At 37.0% G+C, this 27,012-nt stretch overlaps 4 protein-coding genes and 1 long non-coding RNA gene across 7 annotated transcripts; 4 read left to right on the top strand and 1 right to left on the bottom strand.

Moving 5' to 3' along the window:
- Nucleotides 1–4,089: 4,089 nt before the first annotated feature.
- CAH1 (carbonic anhydrase 1) lies at nucleotides 4,090–13,679 on the top strand. 2 transcript variants are annotated; one of them, XM_018004183.2, is made up of 3 exons: nucleotides 4,090–4,362; nucleotides 12,366–12,524; nucleotides 12,589–13,679. In XM_018004183.2, exons 1-3 carry the CDS (start codon nucleotides 4,329–4,331, stop codon nucleotides 13,206–13,208), a joined length of 813 nt encoding a protein of 270 aa, XP_017859672.1. In that variant the 5' UTR covers nucleotides 4,090–4,328; the 3' UTR covers nucleotides 13,209–13,679. The 2 variants fall into 2 exon arrangements, with proteins under 2 accessions (XP_017859672.1, XP_089319814.1); XM_089463688.1 differs by lacking the exon at nucleotides 4,090–4,362 and adding an exon at nucleotides 10,090–10,230.
- Nucleotides 13,680–13,816: 137 nt separating this feature from the next.
- Nucleotides 13,817–18,717, top strand: LOC149270027 (C-type lectin 37Db-like). The gene is made up of 2 exons (XM_089463690.1): nucleotides 13,817–16,714; nucleotides 16,772–18,717. The coding sequence occupies exons 1-2, from the start codon at nucleotides 16,648–16,650 to the stop codon at nucleotides 17,053–17,055; spliced, it is 351 nt and encodes a 116-aa protein (XP_089319816.1). The 5' UTR covers nucleotides 13,817–16,647; the 3' UTR covers nucleotides 17,056–18,717.
- Adat1 (Adenosine deaminase, tRNA-specific 1) lies at nucleotides 18,708–20,325 on the bottom strand. Its single transcript, XM_018004227.2, has 3 exons — nucleotides 20,060–20,325; nucleotides 19,241–20,002; nucleotides 18,708–19,174 (listed from the first exon to the last, which is right to left on the bottom strand). Exons 1-3 carry the CDS (start codon nucleotides 20,230–20,232, stop codon nucleotides 18,826–18,828), a joined length of 1,284 nt encoding a protein of 427 aa, XP_017859716.1. The 5' UTR covers nucleotides 20,233–20,325; the 3' UTR covers nucleotides 18,708–18,825.
- On the top strand, nucleotides 20,316–21,871 carry LOC108611534 (STING ER exit protein). 2 transcript variants are annotated; one of them, XM_089463689.1, is made up of 5 exons: nucleotides 20,316–20,559; nucleotides 20,623–20,777; nucleotides 21,017–21,158; nucleotides 21,234–21,373; nucleotides 21,434–21,871. In XM_089463689.1, exons 1-5 carry the CDS (start codon nucleotides 20,439–20,441, stop codon nucleotides 21,587–21,589), a joined length of 714 nt encoding a protein of 237 aa, XP_089319815.1. In that variant the 5' UTR covers nucleotides 20,316–20,438; the 3' UTR covers nucleotides 21,590–21,871. The 2 variants fall into 2 exon arrangements, with proteins under 2 accessions (XP_089319815.1, XP_017859719.1); XM_018004230.2 differs by having other exon boundaries at nucleotides 20,317–20,559; nucleotides 21,017–21,373.
- Nucleotides 21,872–23,953: 2,082 nt separating this feature from the next.
- Nucleotides 23,954–26,526, top strand: LOC149270028 (uncharacterized). Its single transcript, XR_016268993.1, has 3 exons — nucleotides 23,954–24,984; nucleotides 26,232–26,335; nucleotides 26,396–26,526. It is a non-coding gene; the product is annotated as an uncharacterized LOC149270028 (long non-coding RNA).
- Nucleotides 26,527–27,012: the final 486 nt, after the last annotated feature.

The following is a 27,012-nucleotide window of genomic DNA, read 5'->3' on the forward strand; positions in this document are numbered from 1 at the left end:
TTTCTTTCAAATGATCAAACTGTGTCACCCTGGGATTATTTTTATTAATTTTCTCCAATGTCGACTTCTCCAGCAACTATAAATGGCAAACTCAAATTCGGCTGCAACATGAAAATTTATTCGTAATGGAGTAAACAGGACAACACACTTTTACGCAGAAAATAAAATTTGTAGTTAAGTGCTGTAGCGTACTCACAACAATTAATACTCCACGAAACGCGAATGTATTTCCTAAATTAACAACAATTACACATTTACCAACTTACAACAGGATAATAGTATTGAGCATTGATGTTTTGTATCTCTTTTCAATCACCCACACAACAATTGCGAAATTACATTACATTTATGGTTACATATCAATAACCAAAGGTTGGTTTTAAGCTGCTGAATTTGGTTTCCTTTCCTTTATGTCAGAAAATTTTACTTTTTGACCATAGTGCACTGTTAAGGGACTCGATCGAATAATAAAATTTTATTGCGTGCTTAGCGGCAAATCTGTTAAGCAACAGTTCTTTATTACAGCTACAGTTCGCATAAACTGGGCTGCTCAGAATCTGTTAGTCCCTAATAGCGGAATATTTGTACATTTCAAATAATTTTTGATTATTTAGCTTTTAAGTTTTAAGTTCGTCTCTCATATAACATGTATATATATTAACAACTATATATATATCTATATATATGTATATATATGAGGGTCTTTACACTTGGGCTGAAAAGTCCCTAACGTAGAACAATAATTAAATAAAATTTAAGAAATATGCCTTCAAAAATGATACAAAAATAAAAAGTTTTTTACAATCTTTCGACGCGATAATACAAAATACATTAAAGGTGACGTTCTACATTTTTGCCAGAGAGAACAGGAAAAGAGGAGTAGTTGATGGGCCACTCATACAACTTATATAAAAGTTTTGTTTATGGTAAACAACAAATATATATTCGAGTTCTGTGTTTGGTGAAACGGCGCGTCCTAAAACATGCACGTGTGATGAAACTCCAAAGATTTTAATTGTTAATTTGTGACGATTCGAAGACTACATGTGTTTATTTTTTAAATGTATTACAGTCAAATTGAGTTAAATTTAATTGAAAATGCTTTAAATATTCAGCTGGACTGTTAATCTCTGACCATTTTAAGAGTTAAAGATTCAACTGGACTGTTGTTCTATAACCATTCCATACACATGTTGACATTCTTCTTGATATATCTAATCTGGATGGAAGTAAGTTTTGCAATTATCACTTCTGATCACAGGTGGTAAACTCATATCTAACATATCATATATATACACATACATATATAATTTCATCGATTTTAACAAATACTGAGTATATATTAGTCGAGCATTTTATGTTGCTACGATCGATAATTTGTTTAACTATATTTGCAAATGCTTTGGCATCCATTTATGGCATTTTTATGATGCGCATGTGTGTGCGTCGCATTCATTATAATAAGCAGATGTGTATATGTATGTCGAAATAAATAATATTCTTAAAATTATAAAAAAAGAAAAGAAAGAAATATATATTTTGAATCAGCAGATCGCAAGACTTTGGCACTTGGAAAGAATTTGATTAATAAATCAGCGCAATAAACTTTAATCCAAAATTTATTTTTGAAAGACTAATAAAAAATTGATTTCATTTATGAAATGAAGAAACGACCGTGCATGTATATATGTATATACATGTGTATGTATACAAAGTGCTATTTGTTTTAATAGCTCTCTGGGATCGTACGATGCATGGCTAGAAATGATTTTGATAAACAGCTTTTTAAATTGCTGGCAAACAGAAGATTTGCTCACGTGCCGCAAACTCAAATAATATTTGACGTTCCTTGCAAATTGAATTTGCTTTTCGCTAAATGTCCGAGACAGCAGAGAGAAGCGTGCAAAGGAAAGTTTCGAGTATAAGAAGGAGACTGGACAACAAATATATTTCCAGTGTGTGATTTACAAATTCGAAGGGATATGCTAATGAATCTTGTTTATAACTCAATTTCGATGGAAACTGAATCGGGCTAACTCACTCAGTGTGCTGATGTGCCGATGTGACGCCTCGAACGAACTTGAATCTATTGAGATCAGAAGATCTCGATAAGTGTTAATTGCAAACGAACGCTTATTTTTGAAACGCCTAATTTAATGATAAACAAAATTAAAAACAACTGTAAATTGATAGGTATTGACAAGACAGATAAATAGATAGTACAGACACATGTATACTACATTTTTGTACATTATAAAATTAGTTTAATCTTGCGTACAAGATTTCACCTTTCAGTAGCATAAGCTCTGGGTAAATTAAGAAAATTTATTAAGTTCTCATTTATGTTATATTATCGCAGTATTATTTGCTCAAGCTGCGTCAAGTGCTACTCTATGATAGCTGGTAGATAAAAGATTTAAGAGATAAAAACTTAGTTGCTCTGAAAAGTCACCAACAACAATGACAGCTGTAGCCGTGTTTAGTTAGAAGTCAAATAAATAAAAAAGGACAGTAGTGCGGTAAATTGGTTAGGCGAATAAAGCAGCAGTCTGTGTTTTGATTTCATTATCAAGCAAATGGATTAGTTGACAAAACAAAAACAGAGCAACAACTAGGAAACATAAAAAATGCGACCATGAAAAAGTTCAAATTGCGACCTATGCTGGGCTCTTGAGTTGAATTTACGTAAAGTGTTCTTTGGTAAGATCAACATGAAGTGTGACTAAGTTTTAGCTGTACGAATAGGTGAAAGAGCAATTCTAGGTGTATAAAACAGTTAAAAGCCATTCGAGCTAAGCTGATCAGTGTCGACTCTGGCTTAATCGAAAATTCATTAGAGTTAGCTTTTCTTTCTGTGTGAGAGACACTCTCTCTAATTTTTTCTCCTCTCTCTATTTAATATATGTATTTGACCTTGAAAAATCTGGATACCAATTTCTGCTTGTTCCGTATTCCCCTTCGTTCCATTTGTTTTTCTGGTTATTGTTGCAATATTTGTTGTGCAATTGCAATTACGGAAATGCATTTAAAGTTTGCCGCTTGGCGTGCACGTGAGCAGATGAAAAACAAAAACAAAAACTGTGCAAAGTGCAAATATGAAAGCCGTGTCTACATTCATAATTAAAAAATTGTGCCTAAATATGGCGCATACGCAGCGTGGGACGGGCGCGGATATGGTTCCATACTGCGACAATCATATTAGGAATTATTCTATTATATGTGAGCTAAAGCACACATATATTTGAAAATTCGTTTGCAAATTTGGTTTAATTCGCTAAACTGACAGTGTGCAATGTGTTATAATGAAATAACGTTGCTGTTGACGAAAATTGCGGGACAACAAACGAAGCCCCCAAAAAACAAACATCGCCAGCCACCCCACATCAAATGGATCCGCGAGCTGTAGTTAAATTTTCAAAGAAAAAACAAAAAAAATGGAAAAAAAAACAGTTATGTTAAATTGTGACTATTAGTGGTCCTATGACAGTCTGTGTCACCCGATCATGTTCACGCCTTTTACTACAACAGCAAAAAGAATGTACTAGAATTCAACAATAAATTAAGGCGACAATTTCTTCGGCATGTGTGGACACAGTGGGCTCGCAGTATAATTTACAGTTAAATATGAATTAAATATCCTACCCCAACTAGAAGCAATCCAGTTAAAATTAACAGCAAGTTAACAGCCATTGATCGACATGCATTTCAGCTTTAAGTGCCACTTAACAGCATTGCGTAATTGGCACCACAATGCAATTAATGTTAGGTCGCGGAGCTCAGTCCGATTTTGAACTGTCAGCATACGTTTCCATCGTTCTTAGCCCCTTCTCCTCTCTCCCTTCACTCCTCTCCCAATCCCAGCGCAGCGTGAGCGCGGCTAAACACAGCGGTCTAATTTAATTGCTCAATTGTCACGCTCTCCTTGGGCTTTCTCTCTTTCGTTCGCTCGCTCATTCGCTAGCTTGCTCGTTCATGCACTGCTTACAGCGTGCTCTTTCTCCCGCTCTCTCTCTCGCACTGTGTTTCAGTCAGGTTAACCGTGCGTGTTTTTCTCCCGTTTTTTCTTCTTTGGCTTCGAAGTCAGCGACGCTGGCGCGAGTCAATCAGTATACAGTCAGCAGACTAGCTAAGCAGACGCGCTCACCTTAGCAAACCGTAACTAAAATTGTAAACGTTACTCTACCGCCATTTATCGGGTCTATATAAAAAGTTCCGTTGCATTCGCGACAAGAATCAAACGTGCGACAGCGACCGCGAGTACAAGAACAAAAGCTTGTTTTCTTCTCTACATATCTATACTCTGCTTTTAACCAAAGATCAGATCTACGATGAGCCATCACTGGGGCTATACCGAAGAGAATGGTAAGCAACTTATATACTCTAGAAGCGCTACTTTAATTTAGTGTCGAGCATTAAAAAAGCTTTAATTAACATATATAAACAACGGAGAAACCTTTAACAGTTGCTTAATTTGAATGATAGCTTTATAAATCAATGGATATTTCTTTATGCAATGAATTCACCAAGCTAACAGCTTGGACAATATGATTTTATACTATTACTATATGAATCTTAATATGTATGCATATCGAGTAAGGGTATTCAAACTTCGAGCAATTACACACAAATTTCGTTTCGACTATTTGTTTTGCTAAGATTTTTTGTTTACAAACGTGACGCACGCTGCGCATGCGAACAACGACTTTGGGAAAGTTTTCAAGTTTAAATAAGAAAAAGAAGTATGAACAACATTAGAGATTTCGACATGTGCGATCTGGGTGCAGTTTTATTGAACGTGGCTGTTATGCTGTCTGTTTAATTGAGACAACTCTGTTGATTGAATACAGGTCTGTTATCTAACTGATAACAAACACTTAAGTAATTTGTTCAATTTTTTGTTGTTTAGATTTAATTGTCCGATGCATGAATAATACGTATATATGTATATGGATGCGCTGTTTTTCCGATCTAAGGGACATAGAATGCGAGTCCAAGCTACTTTTGTAAGACGATGTTATATATAAATGCTTTTATTGGATTGCTCAGCTGAAAAAATGTATATTTTTGGGTTCATTCCGGTTGAGACTGGTCCGAAACTTCAGCTCGTTCATTCGCTGTTAATTCAATAAAGTTCAGTTTAACCAGAGAAATGACGCTTTGCGCCTCAATTACATGCATCATCGCTTTGCCACTCCACACAACGAATGTACACACTCTTCGAGAGACTTGGGCACGTTCATAGGTTCGTCGGCTGCTCATAAATATGCGACAGCCGTAATTAAATCGTCTACGCGGCGCAGCTCCAACAAATCAGCAAAAACGGGGTCTGTAGACTGGGTAGACAATGTCCGATAATCGGCGCTTTGCACGGGCTGCGTCTCGTGATCGCAACTGTGCGCTAGTTGCGGCGGCTGCGGGTGAGGTCGCGGATATAGGTGATTCCCATGGAACCAGTCGAACTTCGAATTCAATCGATTTCCCAGTTCGCATGAACTGCTAAATATGGCAAAATGTTGTTAAGCAAGTATTAAGTAAATATTTTTGTGAATAAGGAACTATGCCCCAAATCGATAATTATCGATTTTAGTTACACAAAAGTGTGCACTGATTACAAGCTAAACATATTTCACATTCTATTATACAACTGCCGCACAGCATTGTTTAGCCTCTGAAGAAACGCAACATCGAAGCGTCTCTATACTTTTTATGATATGTTGAGCTTTTTAGCTCTAATCGCATATGTATATACTTCATTTCGCAATTACTGAACCTCCACATCGATTCATCTCTTCAAAGATCCACAATACTTTTACAGACTATTTGCATCGACCTGAGATCTTTTTGCTCTTAACCCAAAGTTAGGGTATTTAATATTCGATGCGTTAATATATGCGCTTAGCCTCAGTCAACTGGTTTCTCGCTGTTTGTTTCTGTTTCGCCTTCTCTTTGTGTTGTGTGTTGCCTTTTGAAGGCAGTTCGTTTGCTTTTTGCCCGGTTGGTCAAGTGCATGTGCGGTTCTTAAGGACGTATTAAAGACCGGTTTCATCATGAGCGACTCGTCATGACCAAACCCTGGCAAACGTTCTGTCTGCCATATCAAAGCCCTGCCATGATAGTCACATGATAGTCACTTATCGTTCAATAAAAATAAAGAAAAATGTGTGCATCTACCAAAAAGTTGGGATCCATTTTTTATTTCGGCAATTTGTTTTGATTTGCGGTAAATGTCGCTGATTGCGTTGATTGATTTGACTCTGGTAACTTTCCAATGTCTTTTATATGACTATGCTGCGTTATCGCTGCCCGCCGATCTCTCTATATATGTATACACATTCTCCGGGAATCTGTTTATGATCCACTCCAGTCTAGAGTGGTCCTTAGCTTAAACATAAGTGCATAGCACTCGAGTTTTATTTACATATATTAAACCTCCTATATATACAGCAGTAAAAAATTATATATATAAATGTGAATATACACATAGACATGCATATATATATATATACATATACAGATTACGCGATGTTTCTAATCAAATCTACCTCTGGCCCAGTCAAAACTGCAGAACTGTCTATACTCTATGCTAGATGAGTAGCAGATTAAAAGTCGCGTGTTTATATTTTGTAAATCAATTTCATTTAAGACGCGAATCGCCTTTTATTGATAAGAGTAACAAAAATAACAATAGCCGAAAACAAAAAAGTGGTAACAACGTTGTAGTCTGGCATAATCAACTATATAATACCCTGTTTAAAAGCACAAAAGTCTTATCAAACATCAATATTGTTGAGTTTTCGGTAGCATCGATATGAGATAGAAATGGAGGATACGACTGCTAACAAGTTTAATCCTTGGTCTCTCTATTATGCAGACTGAGGTGTTTGGCTCAGTTAGCCAAAACCAATATACTCATTTTCATTCTCTAAACTGACGTATAGATTCGTCAATCATTACTTAGTTATCGGTTATAAATGAGACTTCTCTTTTGTACTCTCCTTATCTCCTTTGACGCTATTCATTACCTATCCCATGGAATTTAATCTATGTATAAATATACACATATACAAATATACGTATATACTTTACTTGTTATCATTATGACTCAATGGACTGAAGAACTCAAATTAGTAATATCCACTAAAAATATCCTACTTTTGAATTGGAAAAGGTTTCTTCTTATCAATTTGTCATTGTTGGTTGTGTTGAAATTCGGAATAGAAAAAAACAAACAAGCAATGTAACCACATTTATTTCGTATTCTATGCTACCGGAACATACCTTCTACTTATATTTTAGAATATATATATATATCGACTTATTCTATTACGATTTTGTAATATATTCCATTGACGTCTCTAAGCCATAAACGGATTGATGCACAACTACATATTTATTACAAAACAATCGACAAAAATATGAATATATCACATTGCCACGCCCATTTCAAGCAATCGCATAATAACTGCTGCTGATCTGTGAGAAACAGATATAGACATATTATGAAAACAAACATCCCGAGTGCTTGAGAGCTGATCAAAGTTTTCTAAAGCTCCATGTTGAAGGTGTCAGAAAATGATGCTTGGGATAATATTCGCCACATATATTAATATATATTTCGAATATATGACTATTATTTTTGGCTAAGGCTATAAAATTAGCGCTTGCTGCGATAAAAAATGTATCACAGACATATGTGTTAGATAATATCTATATAAGTGATATGTGCATGTATATATAATATATAATGTATATATGCATATATATGTACATACATTTAAAAAACAGCTATCAAATTTATGAGTTGGAAAACTTTTGCTCTGCAGATGAGCATTCCAGAAATTTCGGGCTGTACGTGACAATTCAATAAATTTTCAAAATTTGCATGTTATTCTTCTATAAAATTGTGTTTTGTTAAGCTGTTAAGTTGCTAAGTTGTTTTTAGGTTTTCTTTATTTTGTTTTTATGGTCATTCAATAAATCTATTTCTGTAGCTCTTTGGTCACATGCAAATAAATAATTTGCACTAAAAGTACAAAGAGGTCTGTGAAAGGGGTTTTGTCTTCTGGAGGGTTGTAGGGTTGAATTTCAAAGCAAGTGCCAGGGCTTACCGCACTAATGGGGCTTCCCAAATCGACGGGATGCGAGACGGGCTATATAAGCAGCAACGTTGGGTCATTTCAGTCTGACAATGTCTAATAAATTGATATATAAATATGGCAATATATGTATATATATACATATATACAATGTTCTATATGCCTGACTCACGCAGGAACAAGCCGAATCACGAATTGCCAACGACATTCTGCGGGGTCAGTTCGTTGCTTATCCCAGGGTCCAATTAGCAAGCAGTTCCTTAGCTCATAAACAATAACAACAAACACGCAATAAACTCATGATGAACTGCCTATATGAGACTGTCTCTATAAGTTCGAGCTGCCTACTGTGCACTTAAGAGATACGATCGTGCAATTTAAGTTAATAGTTGCGACTTTTCTACCCGTTTTTTGTTCGTCAGCAGAAACAGTTTTTCTTTCCTGCGTTCAACGTGAACAACATATGTACGCTGTACTCGAAGCAAATGAATACCCTGTAAGCAGTGTAAATGCGTGTAGCTTTATTTTGAATTATGCTAAGTTAATATATTGGAACAGCTTCCAATATCCTTTCAGATCGGTTAATAGGTTCTTTCTAAGCAAATCGCGTCTTTATTATGGGTCTTTTACTTGTGCGCTTATTACATCACAGATGTCTCTCTACTCACTATTTGAACTAAGAAGATTCCAGCGCTTTCGACAATGTCGATTAAAGTAGTAAATGAATATGATCTCACTTGCGATACGTTTACAGGGCAGTCCTAGTCGTTCATTCGAGCATCTGCCAAACTAAATAGTTGTTTGTTTTGAAACTGAAACGAAAGAAAATAGCTGAGAAATGTTGTATAAATTCCAATGAAAATGTTACCTAACTCCTTATTCTCCGGCAAAAGTTGCACAAAACAAGTTTTAGTCCGGCTGTTCAACTGATCGTTGCATACAGATATACACATAATACATATTAATAAATATATGTATTGAGATTAGATATGCTATGCCGAATTCAGAACGTTCAGTTTATTGTTAATTCAATTAAATATTCATTTCGATTTTCATCGCAATTTACGTTACTTTTTTCGTTCTGTAAAAGTTAGCAACTGTTTGAAAATCGTTTTGTCATATATATATATATATATATATACTGCAAATGTTGTTAATCTGACAAGATTCTACATCAATCAATATTGTAAATTACAGGCGCGTGCATTTCCGTAGCGGATGTTTGCGTACATGCAAAAACTTGATAATCTTTCAAAGGGCATGATTCGTTTCATTCATTCGTTTTGCAGCACTCATCGAGCTAAGACAAACAATTTCGAAAGCCTTATTGCTGTACATACATTTGCAATAAATACTCCTTAGTCCTTTAGGTAAGTGAATTAGAGCATCAAATCATCTCTACAGGGTAGTTGAGCCGGGACTTCTGTGGCTATCGCTCGCATTTACTCCTCCGTTGCTTATCCGATTTAGCGTGTGGATCTGTAGAATTGACTGTGCATAATGCTTGCCAGTCAGGGCAGTAGCCGCAGCAGCGGCAGCTGTTGCCTGAAATTGCGCAAAATGTGCTGCAATAAAAAATAAAATATGAAATGAAGTTAGCAAATAAGAGCATATGGAAAGCGACCCAGCTGAACAGAACCCAGCTGGTAAAATGACAGCTTTATAAGCGTACGAAATATTTGGTTAATTTATCATCAACCGGATATTTGCACTAAAATTGGGATATGTAAGAGGATTGCAACAAAAATTCAATAACAGCTGCCACAAATGGCGCATACATACAGACGACAGGTGTGTGATGCACCTCTTCAGACAGACCCGAAATGGCAATCCCAGCGAATCGCTGTTTTAGCTTCTGTGGGCCGTATATATCTAGGTGAATGTATAAATACAATTCTATTGGCATACTGATTTCTTTATCTGCTATTAACAGGGCTTCAATGAATGAACGAGATTGATGAAAGTCTACACGGCGTATACGTGTTTTGCATATATGTATGTACGTGTTTCAAATGCATGCAAACTCTATTAGTTCGTGGTGATCGAAGCAACTTCAAAAGGGGAAAGGGAGAGTTCAGTTCAGACAAAGGATCATTGATTTAGTCATATGGCTGCATGACTTCTACAGCTACAAGTAACGTTTGCTCCTATTTACTCTATTTATTTTCGCTGTCAAGTGTCGATGGCAAGTCCAAATTGATCGCCCGGAATTAAACTATCGACGTTTTCGCATAGTAAGTTAAACTTAGGCGTTAGCCTAGCTGGCATATAAGTGATATCACAACTATCACATCCACATCTACCTGGGATGTTTGCATAACTGATCCGCGAAAAACAAAAATTCGAAAATGCAGTGTCACATGTGCTAATCGCAAACTTCAAAATGGCTTTATATTGGGAGCTCCATTTGCATAGCGGCTCTCACGGCGTATACGTGATTTTTTGTTTGTACTATATATGTACATATTTTTATATATAGCAATATATATGCATTTGTACACCCTATCAATTTGCCTGTCACATGGTGAAATTGCGTATTGCTTGCACATTTGAAGCTCATTGTCGGGCTTTTCTACACTGCCTGTATGTCGATAAGGAAAATGTACTGATATAAATACGTACATGATTTATTGGAAATCACAAGAATTAAATACTTTAAGCCCCCAATGATGTATCATGTGGCACAGGCAAAAAGACAAATGAGTTATCTTAGATAAGGTGAGCGCCAGAATAAGTGCACCTTTACATTTGTATTTGCATGATATATCAGTTGCCACGCCCACTCCCACATGTCGCCCACTTTTGCCTGTTACGTATTCCAAATATCACATGACTTGAGCGGCTCCAGCCCTAGTCATTCACTATGCCGCAGCACGTGACGCCTCATCCCAGTCAATATTTGAGTTGATGTTGCTGTTTGTTTTTCTGCAGCACACGACAATAATTAAAAGCGCAAATGCAGCGGCAAACAATAGCAAAATAATAAAAGAAAATAAAAGACTATGATAAAGTAAATAATCATTTTATACTGCCTTCTCTGCTGGTTGCTCTGTGTCAAGATAAAAATTCTATGTCAAGCAGATGGATGTAAAAATTAGTCATATTTTACTTTGCAACAAATTTTGTGCTGGCAGTTGACATTTACTTTATTTAACTTTTTATGAACTTTTAATTAACATCTGCCAACAGCAGAAGCAGGCGAACACGAACACGAGCACGAGCTAAAATTTAATAGCGTAAACGGGTTTGTTGATATTTGACGCCGACTTTACGATTTTTAAGTAATTCATCAATTCTAATAGATTTTGCTTCTATTAGGATTTTCAACATTTTTTAACTAAATTTTTTAATTGTTTACTTTGTTTTTATTTTTTTCTCTATATTTTTTATTTATTTTTTCAATGTTTGCCAAGCTATAAGGCCAGGTCAAAAGAGAAAGCATATGAAAACATTTGTTTAAATATTAAGATCCCTAGATATTAAAATGTTCAAGCCTTAAAATAATATACGTGTTATTGTCTTCATAGATATTCTTATCTTTAAAGACAAGAGCTCTATAAAAGCTTTAACTGCTTTAGTGTAGAAATGAAATATGTAGACAAATCTACGTAAAAGGTTTTCGACTTATAATTCCTTCCACCAAGGGAATTAAAGTTTGGCGCAAGTCTTAGACAGGATCTGAGATATTAAGATAAGTTTTCTAAGTAAAATGCTTTAGACATCGCATTTCTTCCATAAACTGTGCACCGACGGAAATAAATTCTCAGACTATAAATTCCGACATATTAAAAGTTCACTTAGTCAAAGAATTTCGACATTGAACATAATATATGAGCTTTAAAAATTCCGACACGAAGTCAACGCAAAAACCAATTAATCTTAAAAATTAGTTTGATATTCTCTGGGTATTACGCTCTAATGAAAACTAATTCGAACTTTTCTTTATATAATTTTTTATAGGACTGTAAATATTAGAGAAGATATATATTGGTGTAATTTTTTTAAACATATTAATATTTGAAGGTGATCTTAAGGACAAGATATTGGGTCCTTAAACTTGATTGATGACAGCTAAGCGAAAAGTAATTTCTTATTCTTCTTGATTACTCTTTGGTACAATGACAAATCGCCTACAATAGCCTTTATAAATAGATCGTAATTAAACAATGATTAAGTCGAGCTAATAAATGATTGTAACATGTGGTAGCAACTAATCTAAATTACCTTTGACTAGAGGAGCTGTTAATTAACGCATGGTTTCCTCCGCAGGACCCGCACACTGGGCCAAGGACTACCCGCAGGCATCGGGACATCGGCAGTCGCCCGTGGACATCACTCCCTCGAGCGCCAAAAAGGGCAGTGATTTGAAGGTGTCACCGCTCAAATGGAAATATGTGCCGGAGGACACAAAGAGTCTGGTTAATCCAGGTGGGTTTCAGATTGAATCGGGTAGAAAGCGAAGTACTAGTTAGCTTCTTATATATCATTGCAGGATACTGCTGGCGCGTGGATGTCAACGGCGCCAATTCTGAGCTAACTGGAGGACCGCTGGGCGATCAGATCTTTAAACTGGAACAGTTTCATTGCCATTGGGGCTGCACCAACTCGAAGGGGTCGGAGCATACGGTCGACGGCGTCTCCTATTCGGGTGAGCTGCATCTCGTGCACTGGAACACCACAAAGTACAAGTCCTTCGGCGAGGCAGCTGCCGCACCTGATGGACTGGCCGTGTTGGGTGTATTCCTACAGCCGGGCAATCATCACGCAGAGCTGGACAAAGTGAGCAGCTTGTTGCAGTTTGTTCTGCACAAGGGCGATCGCGTTACTCTGCCCCAGGGCTGCGATCCTGGCAAGCTGCTGCCCGATGTGCATACGTATTGGACATATGAGGGCTCACTGACCACGCCGCCTTGCTCCGAGTGCGTCATTTGGATTGTGTTTAAGACACCCATTCAAGTGTCTGACGATCAACTGAATGCCATGCGCAACCTCAATGCCTACGACGTCAAGGAGGAGTGTCCTTGCAATGAGTTCAATGGCAAGGTCATCAACAATTTCCGCCCTCCACTGCCGCTCGGCAAACGAGAGCTGCGCGAAATTGGCGGACATTGATGATTGGATTGAAAGGGTCTTACGGTCAAAGTCAAAATCGAAATGAATCGAGTCGTGTTGCTTATATTTGTATATAAAAAACCTACATGTACACAGCGTGCACCGCATTTGCGAATCGGATGAGCTGCTCTGACCCACATACCTCACCCACCACACCATATATACCCCCACTTTCCCACGCGCTGAGCAGAGCATCAGATGCACATTGTTAAAGTCTCGTTTTAGTTTGTACTACTTGATAAAGCAATCACTTTTACCTCTTGTTATACATATATATATATATATGTTTACATATATAGATATTTGCTTGTCTTGTACTTGTATCTTGTATTTGTAGCTTGCGTCTTGCACCTGTGTGAGTGCGTTGTACGTTTGTTTGTTAAACGTTTGCTAAATGACAATTAGATTACACTTAATGGTATTACATAACAAATATATTAATTTTAGATGTTGCATATTGAAAATGAACAACTGCTGTTTTATTACTCGGGTGTGTAGAGCTGTCTGTAAAGATAGTAACAGAATTTTTAAACAAGTAAAAAAGCTCTAGTCGAGACTGCTCGACTACGAGATCCCCTGAACCCTTGGAGCATTAGCTATTTCAATAATTTTTCCCGTCTTTCAGCTTACACAAGAAACACGCACACACACACACACACACACACACACGCACGCACGCACAGACTGGCATACATACACACACACCAACATACACACACACATACACAAACATATACACACACAAGCATAAACACGCATGGGCTGAGGGGGTGAATTTAGAGGTGGAGGGTAAATTTTAACAAAAATCGAAATTGCATAAATTGCATATAAGCATACATAAATAGTTTGCAGACTCTAGCAATAAAGGTGTAGTAGATATAATTTTATAACTGGTTTTCGATAGGGCTTTTTATCGATAAAAAAGATCGGGATCAGTTATCGATTTTTAATGATAAACTCGATATCTGCGCTGTAAATACGAACATTTAAAAAAATTGAAGTCTCTGGCTTCTTCTGAAATCGACGCGTTCAAACATACGGACAGACGGACGGACAGACAGACGGACAGGGCCACGTCCACATCGGCTCGCTATTGTATGAATCATATATTTCCACTTTGCAACAAAAATGGGATTCTTGCAATTGTTGACCGAATAATAGATAATTCTTCGTATCTTCCATACAACAATTTCGAATATTGAGTTTCTTCGAGACACCTGGAATACATATTGTACATACATTTATATCACATTTTATGAGTGCTTAAGAACAAGAAAACGGTAGCATGCTTTTAGGCGGACTTCATGAATATTTCATAAATCAACGCGTTGCAACGTGGCAAATGCAATCGCAATAGTTTTCTAAATCGCTTCAAATAAGATTGAAACAACGGTATCCCCTTAACAGCTGTAGAACATACAATATTTCCAACGTAGCAGATATCCAGAAGGTTTATATATTTATTTAATATTGATCAATCTCAATATATTTATAACTTACCGTCATGACGGTCACCTCAGATTTGACTTCTAATTCAAGCTTCGTATTTACTAGTGTTAGGGCAAGAGCTTCAAATTTGGGTAGTTGAGTTACTAATAGCCTTTACCGATGACCCCTTTAAAACGTGGCATATCGAAAAAAATCCTGTAATTTTCTCAATATAAGATAAAAATTTTACAATTATATTACTATAGGCTCCTTCTAAGGACTGGGTCCCACTGGAGGCGTGACAAATCGGCATTTGTAGCAAGCAATTAAAACATTGATTTGAAGTCGCATCACTATGAAATAGCATGTTTTTCAAAAATAAAAGAGAGATTTCACGTAATAAAGCTCTAGTCGAGACTTCTTAACTGCGAGATCCCTTGAAACCTTCAAGGAACCAATACTTCAATAATTCTTCGCGTCTTTATGCTAACATACAGACTCACAAATAGGCACGCACGCATACGGGACATATGGGAACCTATCGTTTAATAACTTTTCTTGTGGATGGACTTTCTTCATGAAACTTTTAACCTAGGAAACAAAATTTCAAGTCTCTAGCTCTTATATTTTCTGTGACCGACACGTTCATACATACAGACGGACACACAGACGGACAGGGTTAAGTCGACTTAAATCAACTCTGATCATGAATATTATTGAAATAGAAGCTGCTCGAATGATTCAGGGAGTCTCGTAATCGAGCAGTCTCAACTAAAGCTTTCTTACTAGTTTCAATATTATATTTTATTGTGAATATTATACGATTATTACGTGGTAATATTTTCAAAATATAGTTTTTTGAACAAGACTCGTAGCTGTTGTTATTCAATTATTATTGGGACTCTAATCAAGTTGCTTGTTGAGTAATGCTAAATTACATTATATACAAATTATAAATAAAACAAGTAAGAAAGCTCTAGTCGAGACTGCTCGACTACGAGATCCCCTGAACCCTTGGAGCAATAGATATTTCAATAATTTTTCGCGTCTTTCAGCTTACACAAGAAACACGCACACACACAGGCACGTACGCACACACAGGCATACATACACACACACGCATACAGACACACATACACACACACACACGCATACACACACAAACGCATACACACACACACACACACACACATACACATACACACACAAGCAGCCACGCGTAAAAACGCATGGGCTGCAGTGTGCGCTTACTATGAGAACTTAATTGTTTAATAACTTTTTTTATGGACGTACGATCTTCAGATTATGATTATAACATGAATATGCATGTAATTGCCAAAGCACAAGTCTCTAGTATTTGAAATACGCTTTTTACAAAAGTGAGGGTGAGGGGGTGAATTTAGAGGTGGGGGGTAAATTTTAACAAAAACCGAAATTGTATAAATTGCATATAAGCATACATTGAAAGTTTGGAGACTCTAGCAATAAAGGTGTAGAAGATATAATTTTATAAGTGGTTTTCGATAAAGTTTTTATCGATAAAAAAGATCGGGATGAGTTATCGATTTTTAATGATAAACTTGATATCCGCACTGTAATTACGGACATTTTGAGAAAAAATTTGAGGTCTCTAGCTCTTATATCTTCTGAAATCGACGCGTTCATACATACGGACAGACGGACGGACAGATAGACGGACGGACGGACAGACAGACGGACAGGGCCAAATCAACTCAGCTCGTCGCCCTGATCAGGAATATATATACTTTGTGGGGTCTGCCACGCCTCCTTCTGCCTGTTACATACATTTCAACAAAACCATTATACCCTGATTTCCCATTGAAAATGGGTTCAGGGTATAATTATATATAGCCAATATCGGAAATAATTCTTAGTCATATTTGAAGCTTGATAAGAGCAAATAACTTCAGTGTGCGAGCATATTGCTAATCTACGTAATTGGATTTATAACTTTTAAGTAAGCAGAAGTGGAGTGGGTGCATCATACAAGATGTCTGGATATATGGTTTTCTGCATGGTATTGATTGAATGGCTGACGCAAATGCGTCTGATTGAAGGTGAGAAAATTATACATCAATTATGAAACTTGTATGAGCTGAAAGAATTTGGAATAGCATTTAACTTTAGAACCCGATTGGAGTACAAGCAAGTTGATATTGTACCAGCAGAACATCATGTACAGCTAATGCCCTTCCAGCAGATCGGTCGTAACTTTTATTACATTGCCAACGACGAACTCAATTGGTTTCAAGCGGTGCAAGAGTGTCGCAAGAGGGGTGGCAATCCCATTAGTTTGAAAACCAATCAGGAGTTATTAGTTCTGGGACTACACCTGAACGCAAGTCACGAATATTGGGTGGACATCAACTATCTTCGCCGCGAACCATTTCCATTGTGATCTGGTAACATTTATATATATATATATATATATATCTAATATATGTATCTTTTATATACTGTATACTCTAAAAATATATTTTATAAACGATTTATTACTTACCAGATAATCTAATCCATCTAACTATTATTATTTTCATTATACCAATTTACGTATATATAAATTTATTCACAAAATGTCGTTTTTCTTTACTAGAATATTTGTGTTAAACAAGTAAGAAGGCTACAGTCGAGACTGCTCGACTAGGAGATACCCTGAACCCTCCAAGTTGATATTCTTATCATTCTGGACTTCTTTTATGCATACATACATACACATGCACTTATAAGCACGCGCTCTGCTAACTGCGCAGTAAGCAGCGGCTGCGCTTGGGCTGCGCTGCAGTGTGGGCAATATTATAAGAATTTATTTGTTGAATAATTTCTTTTGTAGACATACGCTCTTAATGAAACTTTCAGAGCGTAATCATATTGCTAAAATGTGTGTAAATTCCAAAGCACAAGTCTCTAGTACCTGAAATGCGTTTTTTACAAATTGGGGGCGAATGGGGCGTGGTATCCAAAATCTGTAAGTTACAAAATCTTTGTGATGAAAAAGTTATCGGATGAGTTATCGAAAAAATATGATAAACTTGTACTGCCTATGGTATACACGAGTATGCATGCCAAATTTCAGCTCTCTAGCTCTTATATCTTTTGAGATCCTTTTGCTCATACGGACGGACGGACGGACAGACGGACAGTGCTATATCGACTCAGCTCGTCGTCCTGATCAAGAATATATATACTTTATGGGGTCTGCGATGATTCCTTCTGCCTGTTACATACTTTTCACAAAACCATTATACCCTGATTTCCCATTTTCAATGGGTTCAGGGTATACAAATATTTTGTTCATGCCTGTTGATAAAAAAACTCATCATGCGTTTATTTGAGGTGCTCAAAAGTAGAAAAAAGCTAAACTGCTAACTCGTCTGTTGTGGATTATAACTAATTTTGTGCCAAGTTGTGCCAAAAAGTAATTATGTGTCATTATAGTGCAAAGTGTTTTGGTCCATTTTGCTCCGATGTGTATAAATCCCTAATATTGTAGTTGTGATTGAATTCGCCTAAGAGCAACTGCTTGAGATCTACATACAAATTAAGCGTCGCGCATCTGCCGTTTCGGGTTGGATAAATTGAAATAATTCCACTTAAGCCCGAAGAAAAATGAAAGAAAAATCAGCACCAATGGGAGAATCTTTTAAAAAGAGCTTGGCAAAATGTAATATAAGTATGTCCAGATTTATGACAAAACATACCAAATGGCTTTTGTCCTATATGGCTATAACAGTAAGTTCATTATTATCAAATCAAGACCAGTTGGACGCCTACCCATAGAATATGTTAACGCCGCCAGCAGAGACAACTTTTATCCGATTTAACTGTAAATCAGGGTCACCGCGGTTTCGGCCGAAAATCGATCGAGAAAAATATATCATCCTTTGTGTTAAAAAATACATTTCTTACTCCGTGTAACCTTAATAAGGCTAGAAAAAACATCGGTTCGACTGTCGGATGATGAAGCTTTAGCATATCTGCTTGAAAATATATAGAAATTTATATAGCAGATCACTTTTATGAACATTTGTAAATGTAAAATTCTTATAGTCATTTTGAATGCATTGTTACTTTTTTTTATTATATCTTATTAATATTAAGGACAAGTGTTAAAACAATGAAATAAAAACATTTGTTGAATTTATAACTTTATAAAGTAACGAAATTATCCTCACTCAATTCCTTCAGTATTTTTGCTGAGTTCGAAATCATTTACGGGTTGTTTTCTAAATTCGAGCAGTTCCTTAGGCTTGGTAGTCCATAACTTAAAGTATTTACTTTTCAATTGTTGCCAAGCTAATTGATAATCTTTTGACAAGGCTTTTAGCTCGGAGTAACTCAAGTATTTAACCTCTTCTAACTTCAGGCCCAGTTTTTCACGCACTTCTGAGCAGCCTGATAGCAAATCCATAAAGTTTATGAATAATTTATATTTACTCACTTCCAACGCGGATTGCATTGTGTTTAGCCTCTGTTTGGTGACACCCTGACGCTTTCCATTTACTGCAATCTCAAATGGTCTATATATATAAATATATATATATATATGTATTATATATATATTAAATAATATTTGAAGACTTCACCTTAGCAAATCTGGCACTAGCGCCCATATCAAGCTGCTGGGCGCTGGCTGCCAATCCATGCGCTGCGCCAGCTCAAAGGTTAAATTATCATCTACGCGTATGCATGGCTGCTGTGGTTGATAGCGTTTCAGATTGCACTCTCTGCCCTGCCAGCGACGGTAAATGGCACGTTCCAGGCTCTTAGGATTTGCCTCGGAACAACAAAAGTTGTAGCTAATAAAGTATATGGGTTTGTCTATCACCATGTCGAGCAGCGCCCCTTGAACTCCGAGTACATTCCAACGTGACAATTTGTCGCTGCATGACATAGACAAAGTGCGTTCGCCTCTACCCGGTTTCGTCCGCAGCTCTGCTGGTGTTTGCAACATGTCATCAAAGAGGGGATTAGTCGGTCGATTTATTAGTTTAGCACCCGTGTATACCGAAGATTTATTTATTAGTGGCTGCGCAGTGTCCAAGTCTAAGCGCGATCGTTTTGCTGGAACTCCACTTAAGTGTGCATCGTCAGCTACAATGCATGCATCGCCACACGGCGTTTGAGTGCTTAAAAAATGATACTCCAGCTGTTCGTTGAGCGCAAAGCAACCTGTTGCTGGCTTCCAGATAAAAACGGAGTGGTCCACATCACCCGCTTGCGTCATTGCATTCAGGAGCTCGTTTTGCAAATAACGTAAAAAGGCGCGACGGGCTAACACCTCAGCATGACAATCATTGAGTATATAGCCTCTATTACAAAGTTTACTTGCGCCGATACACCTAGTACTAATTAAAACTGGATAAACATAAACAAAAATTAATTTTTCTTCAATTCGTACCAACCCTGTGGCAAGAGCAACAACTTTGCCGGATTGTGCTCCTCTGTCGTACTGCACTATGCCTGCTAAAACTGTCCATTGTTTTGTTACGGGCTTCCCAGTTTTTGGCAAATCACGAAATTTGTTGTAACACAATTCCGCAATTTCTTTTAGTGAAGGTTTAATCGTAGGGCTCATGTAAAACACTTGCTAACAATAATATACATAAGTAATGCAAAAACAACAAGCAACAATGTGGTAAAGTTATCGATAGTCGATTGTCGAGCGAGATGTACATATGTATGTATTTATCCAACACTGAGAATAAAAATTGGCTGTCGTTGTGACCAAAATATAAATATTGATTCAAATACATTTTGTTGTTTTAATAATAGAAAAACAATATGCCGAAAGTTGTATCACGTAGCATTGTCTGCTCAGATACAAAAGATCAAGAGGAATATAACGAAGAGAAACCGTTAAACATATACTATTGCTTGTGTAGCAAAATGTCGCTGATTTTGGGTTCGTAACAATGTGTTTTTTATGATTAAATGTTTATATTAAATATACAAATGTTTATTATAGATTGCACATTAGAACAGTTGCCGTTGCGCGAGGCAGACAATGCTCGTGTTATTGATGCCAATGAGCACGCTAATAAGCTGACCTACAACCCAACGCCTAAGATGATCTACATACGACGCAAAGGAAAGGGCATTGAAAAGCAGTACCGCTATAATGTATGTACATATATATTAATACATATGTGTAAGGGTAAAGAAGCACAGTAAAAACTGTCAATGAGTGAATAGCTAGGACTTGAATGTGAGACTCGTAGTCCGTGAAGTCTATGTAAAGATAAAATGATAAACAAAAGCAAAAGATTTTAACACAGTCAACACATTTAATCTTTTATCCACTCAAAAAAGCTTTTACCCTATACAAAACGAATTACATTTAAACATAATATACTTTTTAGTGTCGCAACTGTAATCTGCCATTGTACTATCGCCATGATTCCGACTCCCATGTGACCTTTGTCATGAACAATGCCTTGCATAAGAATAAAGGAGAAAAACCGCTCGCCCAGCTTCTGGCAGCGGAGGCAAAAGCCAAAGCAGGTAACAACAAAAACTTCATCAGCAATATCAGCACAACCCATGTGGCAACGGCTCCAACATTAATGGCAGCAACAGTTTCTCCCAGCGGCCAGGATTCCGGCATTGTGGATGCCAGTGGCAAAAAAGTTATGGTCACGCGCCACACCAAGAATATGGGCAAATTTAGCTCGGTAACCGTATCCACAATAGACGAGGAAGAGGATGAAATTGAGGCGGTGAGCCAAATAATATATAAGAATTTGTTGTACAAAATATTTAACTGATATTTATTGCAGCGTGAGATCGCCGATAGCTATGCAAACAACGCCCGTATCATTGAGAAGCAACTGCAACGCAAAGGTGGCAAACTGACGGATCTTGGTGCGAAGCCCAAGGGCGAAGAAATCGCGCCTCCACAGAAAAAGCAACGAGGCACGCTGCTGGAGAGATAATTCGTATTAATAGTGAATGTATCTACTTAGGAATTAGATAAAAGTAATATTATTCTTATATTGAAAATCCAATCAATCGTATATTGTGACTTAAGATTAAGTAACTGCTGTTTTTGGTTGTTACAGTCGGTAGTAAATTAGGACATAATTCTCAGTACTAAAAAATGTACAAAACTGTCCAAGATACACCCGTTCCGCTTGTCAAGTTTTTGATTATTTTTGTTAATCTACTTATCAAATGGTGGGACCATTGCAAATAGCCAATAAAATGCTTAATGCTAATTGATGAACAATGCTGAAGAACTTGCTGCGCTGGAAAGCTGAGCTAATTTCGTATATGTATTCTTTTGGCTGTCTTTTTATACTTATTCACGAGAGTGAAATGAGTATATTGGTTTTGTGCAATGACTGTCTGTCTGTATGAATGAATTTTTTTGACGATATTCAAGCTTGGGAACCTAAATTAGGAACATATCTTCCCGTTATAATATTGGTTGAAGGGCTAGAAAGCTAAAATTTAGAATGTCTACTCATGTTGAATACCCAAGATCAAAGAAGTATGTCGGATATATCTACGCCCATTGGGACGTTGCATCGGGTAAAACTGTACATTTTACAGTTTTAAAACAAGTAAGAAGGCTCTAGTCGAGACTGCTCGACTAGGAGATACCCTGAACCCTCTAAGCTGATTTTCTAATCATTCTGCATTTTTATGCACACATACATACACATGCAACCACACGCACGCATAAGCCTGCGCTCTGCTAACTGTGCAGTAAGCAGCGACTGCGATTGGGCTGCGCTGCAGTGTGAGCAATACTTTGAGAATTCATTTGTTGAATAATTTCTTTTGTAGACATAAGATCTTAATGAAACTTTCAGAGTGTAATCATAGGATGAATATGGATGCACATTCCAAAGCCCAAGTCTCTAGTACTTGAAATGCGTTTTTTACAAATTGGGGGAGAAGGGGGCGTGGTATCCAAAATCTGTAAACTACAAAATCTTTGTATCGATTAACTTTATATACAACGCAAATTTGAAGACTCCAGGTCTAAAAGTGTTCAAATTAGGTTAAAAAAAACAAAATCAATTTTTCGATTATTCTCGATAAAAAAGTTATCGGATGAATTATCGAAAAAATAAAAACTCGTACTGCGTATGGTACACACGAGTATGCATGCCAAATTTCAGCTCTCTAGCTCTTATAACTTCTGAGATCGACGCACTCATACGGACGGACGGACGGACGGACGGACGGACGGACGGACGGACGGACGGACGGACGGACGGACAGACGGACAGGGCTATATCGACTCAGCTCGTCGCGCTGATCAAGAATATATATACTTTGTGGGGTCTGCCACGCCTCCTTCTGCCCGTTACATACTTTTTCACAAAACCATTATACCCTGATTTCCCATTTTCAATGGGTTCAGGGTATAAAAAGGGCTTCATTTGAATTCCATAGTGCTACCTAAAGGGAATTTCTTAAAGACTGAACTGATTTACTTTATTGACGAATGATTTTGCCTGATTCATATATATGTATATTAACGTCAGCAGGCACATAAGCAAGCGCTCTGCTAACTGCGCAGTAAGCAGCGACTGCGCTTGGGCTGCGCTGCAGTGTGGGCAATATTATGGGAATTTATTAGTTAAATAATATCTGTTGTAGTGAGACTATCTCAATGAAACTTTCAGAACATGATCATATAGCTAAAATGTATGTACATTCCAAAGCACAAGTCTCTAGTACTTGAAATACGTTTTTTACAAATTTGGGGCGAAGGGGGCGTGGTATCCAAAATCTGTAAATTACAAAATCTGCATGTCCATTAACTTTATATACAACGCAAATTTGAAGTCTCAAGGTCTAAAAGTATTCAAATTAGGCCGAAAAAACAATGTCGATTTTTCGATTATTCTCGATAAAAAAGTTATCGGATGAGTTATCGAAAAAATATGATAAACTTGTACTGCCTATGATATACACGAGTATGCATGCCAAATTTCAGCTCTCTAGCTCTTATATCTTCTGAGATCCTTTTGCTCATACGGACGGACGGACGGACGGACGGACGGACGGACGGACGGACGGACGGACGGACGGACGGACGGACGGACGGACGGACGGACAGACGGACAGGGCTATATCGACTCAGCTCGTCGTCCTGATCAAGAATATATATACTTTATGGGGTCTGCGATGATTCCTTCTGCCTGTTACATACTTTTCACAAAACCATTATACCCTGATTTCCCATTTTCAATGGGTTCAGGGTATAACTAGAAGCTAAAATTTAACAGACTCCCATTAGGAGCGTGGTAAAACGGATCGAAATAATAAGTAAATAGATTCTGTCAAATAAGTTCCCGGAAATTTTTATTTTAAATTACATAAAATTTTCCTAGGTTGGCACAACTGTTAGCCACTATTCTGTGAATTTTTAATGCTATGTATATTTCATTTGTTTGGTTACGGCGTCATTAGGAACAAGTCAACCTTTTGTGTGCGTTGCGATTTTTACTATGGATAAAAATATCGAATAAGAAGTTTGTGTGAAATTTTGTGTTTCAAACAAAATTTTGGAAACGTTGGAAATGTTGAAAAAACATTTGGTGACACAACCATGTAAAAAACTCAAGCTTACGTTAGGTATAAATCGTTCAAAGAGGGGCGAGAAGAAGTGACGATTTACCACGCTCAGGATGACCTTTGATTTCTTCAACTGAAGAATTCGTGGTGTTGTTCAACAAATATCATCGAACAACCACCGTACTCTCCAGATATGGCCCCGTGTGACTTTTTCCTGATTCCAAAACAAAAATTACCACTTCATGGATCCCGTTTTGAAAGCAATGAAGACATAAAAACTAATTCGCAACGAGCCATCCCGGCATATAGCTTTAAAAAGTGTTTCGAGTTTGGATTTTTCGTTTGATATAAGAAATTTAGCTTCAAAATATATATTTTGGGCATGATTGAAGCTAAAGACCTAAAATTTGAGTTACTGATAATAAAAGTCTTCTTTTAAAGTCGGAACCTTATTCGCACTTTCGGCATTGGGATTATTTAAATAATATTGAGACCATGATGCCCAGTACTGGTCAAGACTTGAATCAGATGAAATCGACATATCGGCAAACGATCTATAAAATGTGTTGCAATATTAGGATAATATTACTTTTATTATTGTTAGCCTTTTGTAATTGTTATCCAAGCAATACAATATCTGCCAGTGACGACTGTGTTCCTATTAACGATTGCAAAGATGTAAAGTATATAGCTACAAGGCTCAGTAGCTTTGATTTTGTAAACTTTTGCAACAAAACAACCTATACAGTTCACTGTCCGGAAAAACAAAAAACAATTGCTCCTGAATATGAAGAGCGTAAGTACTTAATATTGACTACACCCGTTAAGTTGACTATTGCGTACATACCGATAGGTGGACGGACGACTGTACAGACAGACGGACAGAGGTTAATCGAGTCAGCTGGTCGCCCTGATAAAGAATATATATACTTTGAGGGGTCTGCCACGCCTTCTTCTGCCTGTTAAATACTTTTATAAAACCATTACCTTGATTTCCCATTTTCAATGAGTTCAGGGTATAAATACAGAGAAATACAAAGTTTTAGGATTGGAAAAAAGTTATCAGAGCCATGATACACCCTGTACTGCACTACTAAAACAAATATGGTTAAGAATGTTAATACTCATTCAAAAAGTAAAATGTCCGTCTTGCTGATCGCCCGTCTGTCACAATGAATTTAAGCCTTTAAGTCGCTATTAAAGCTAGAGACATGAAATCTGGAACATATACTGTTATATATGTACCTTCAAATTATAAAGTGTCAAGACTTCGTCGATCCGCGCACTAGAGGCGGACGCACTTGCCTTCAACAGTTTTAGTGCTAGAAAGCCCGAATTTTAGACATGAGTTACCCTATAAAGACCGATCACAAATTAAGTATCCACAATAGCTTACAGGGGGGAGCGTGGCTAAACGGATTTGACTATATGGTTATACAGGCTTGAAATTTTGAACATATCCTCAGGTTGATAGCCCAAAATCAATCAGATATGCCGAATATAACTACGCATATTGAAATATAAAAAATCAGGATATGGATCTGACAATGTATATTCTGCAGTCGGTAACGCTCAACTGCAGCTTTCTTACTTGTTTCATAATCTATATATGTATATATATGTATATATTTAGGCCTTTTGGTTTGCGATGATATGAATACCTAATTTGATCGATCCGTTTGTGCACGGTCTACATAATCTATAAAGTAAACAAGTAGGAAAGCTTTAGTCGAGTCTGCCCGACTACAAGATCCCCTGAGCCCTTCGAGCAACTGATATTTCAATAATTATTCGCACATGCACATACGCACACACACATAGACATACGCACGCACGCATAAACGCTCATTGGCTGAAGTGGTGGCTTACTATGGGAACTTAATTGTTGCATACTTTTCACAAAACTTGACTCGCAGTGGCAGTCGATTTAGTTATTCTTTCTTATATATATATATATAATCATATATATATCAGATTGTTTGAAATACTCAAAGATAGAAGGCTTCTGTCCAACAACATTGCTTATCAGGAACTCTTCTACAGCAGCTGAGAATGAATACCCCTTTATGGCCTTGGTAGAGGTGAAAACTAAAAGTTCAGATTACACAGTTGTCTGTCTTCGATGCGAGAAGAAACGAGTCAGGATTGTAAGTCAATTATAATTGAAAGAATTATTTTATATTAAATTATATAATAAATCTTAATAGTCAGATTTTTGTTCGACTGGGTGCCCATGAAAGAATTTCATCTGATACACGATATTATGCCACAGAAATTGTACACCCCGACTATAATGGCAGATATTTCTCTATTGAAATTGGCAGAACCGGCAAATATATTACATAAGGTGAAGCCTGCTTGCTTACCGAAGAATCCGTTAAGTGCCAATGGAGAGTATCAAGTTGCTGGTTGGGGCTTTGTAAAACCAAACCAGCTAGCGGATACTTTGCAATCGGGACAGTTGGTTTCTGTGGATATTAAACATTGTGAAAACCTGAAGAAGAGCTGAACGCGGATCGATTCATCTGTACAAAGCCGAAAGAAAACTTTGGAGATGTTTGCCCAAATGATTCTGGCGGTCCGTTATTTACTTCACATCCGAAGCTTACTAACTGGTTATTTGAAATTTTTGGGGTCTCTAGGGGAGACAATTGCGAATTGAATAATTCATTTACACATTACACTAGAGTTTTCTATTATCGCGATTGGATTGAAAATGTAGTATAGTTAAAAAAATAATAATTACATTTTGGGCCCGCTTTAAAATGTTCAAATCAAATTGTTAATATTAATTTTATATTTTCATAATTCTCATTCAAAAAAA

The sequence above is a fragment of the Drosophila arizonae genome, chromosome 3 (assembly GCF_054131065.1).
Source record: "Drosophila arizonae isolate 15081-1271.41 chromosome 3, UAZ_ARI_1.0, whole genome shotgun sequence".
NCBI classification, from domain to species: Eukaryota; Metazoa; Arthropoda; class Insecta; order Diptera; family Drosophilidae; genus Drosophila; species Drosophila arizonae.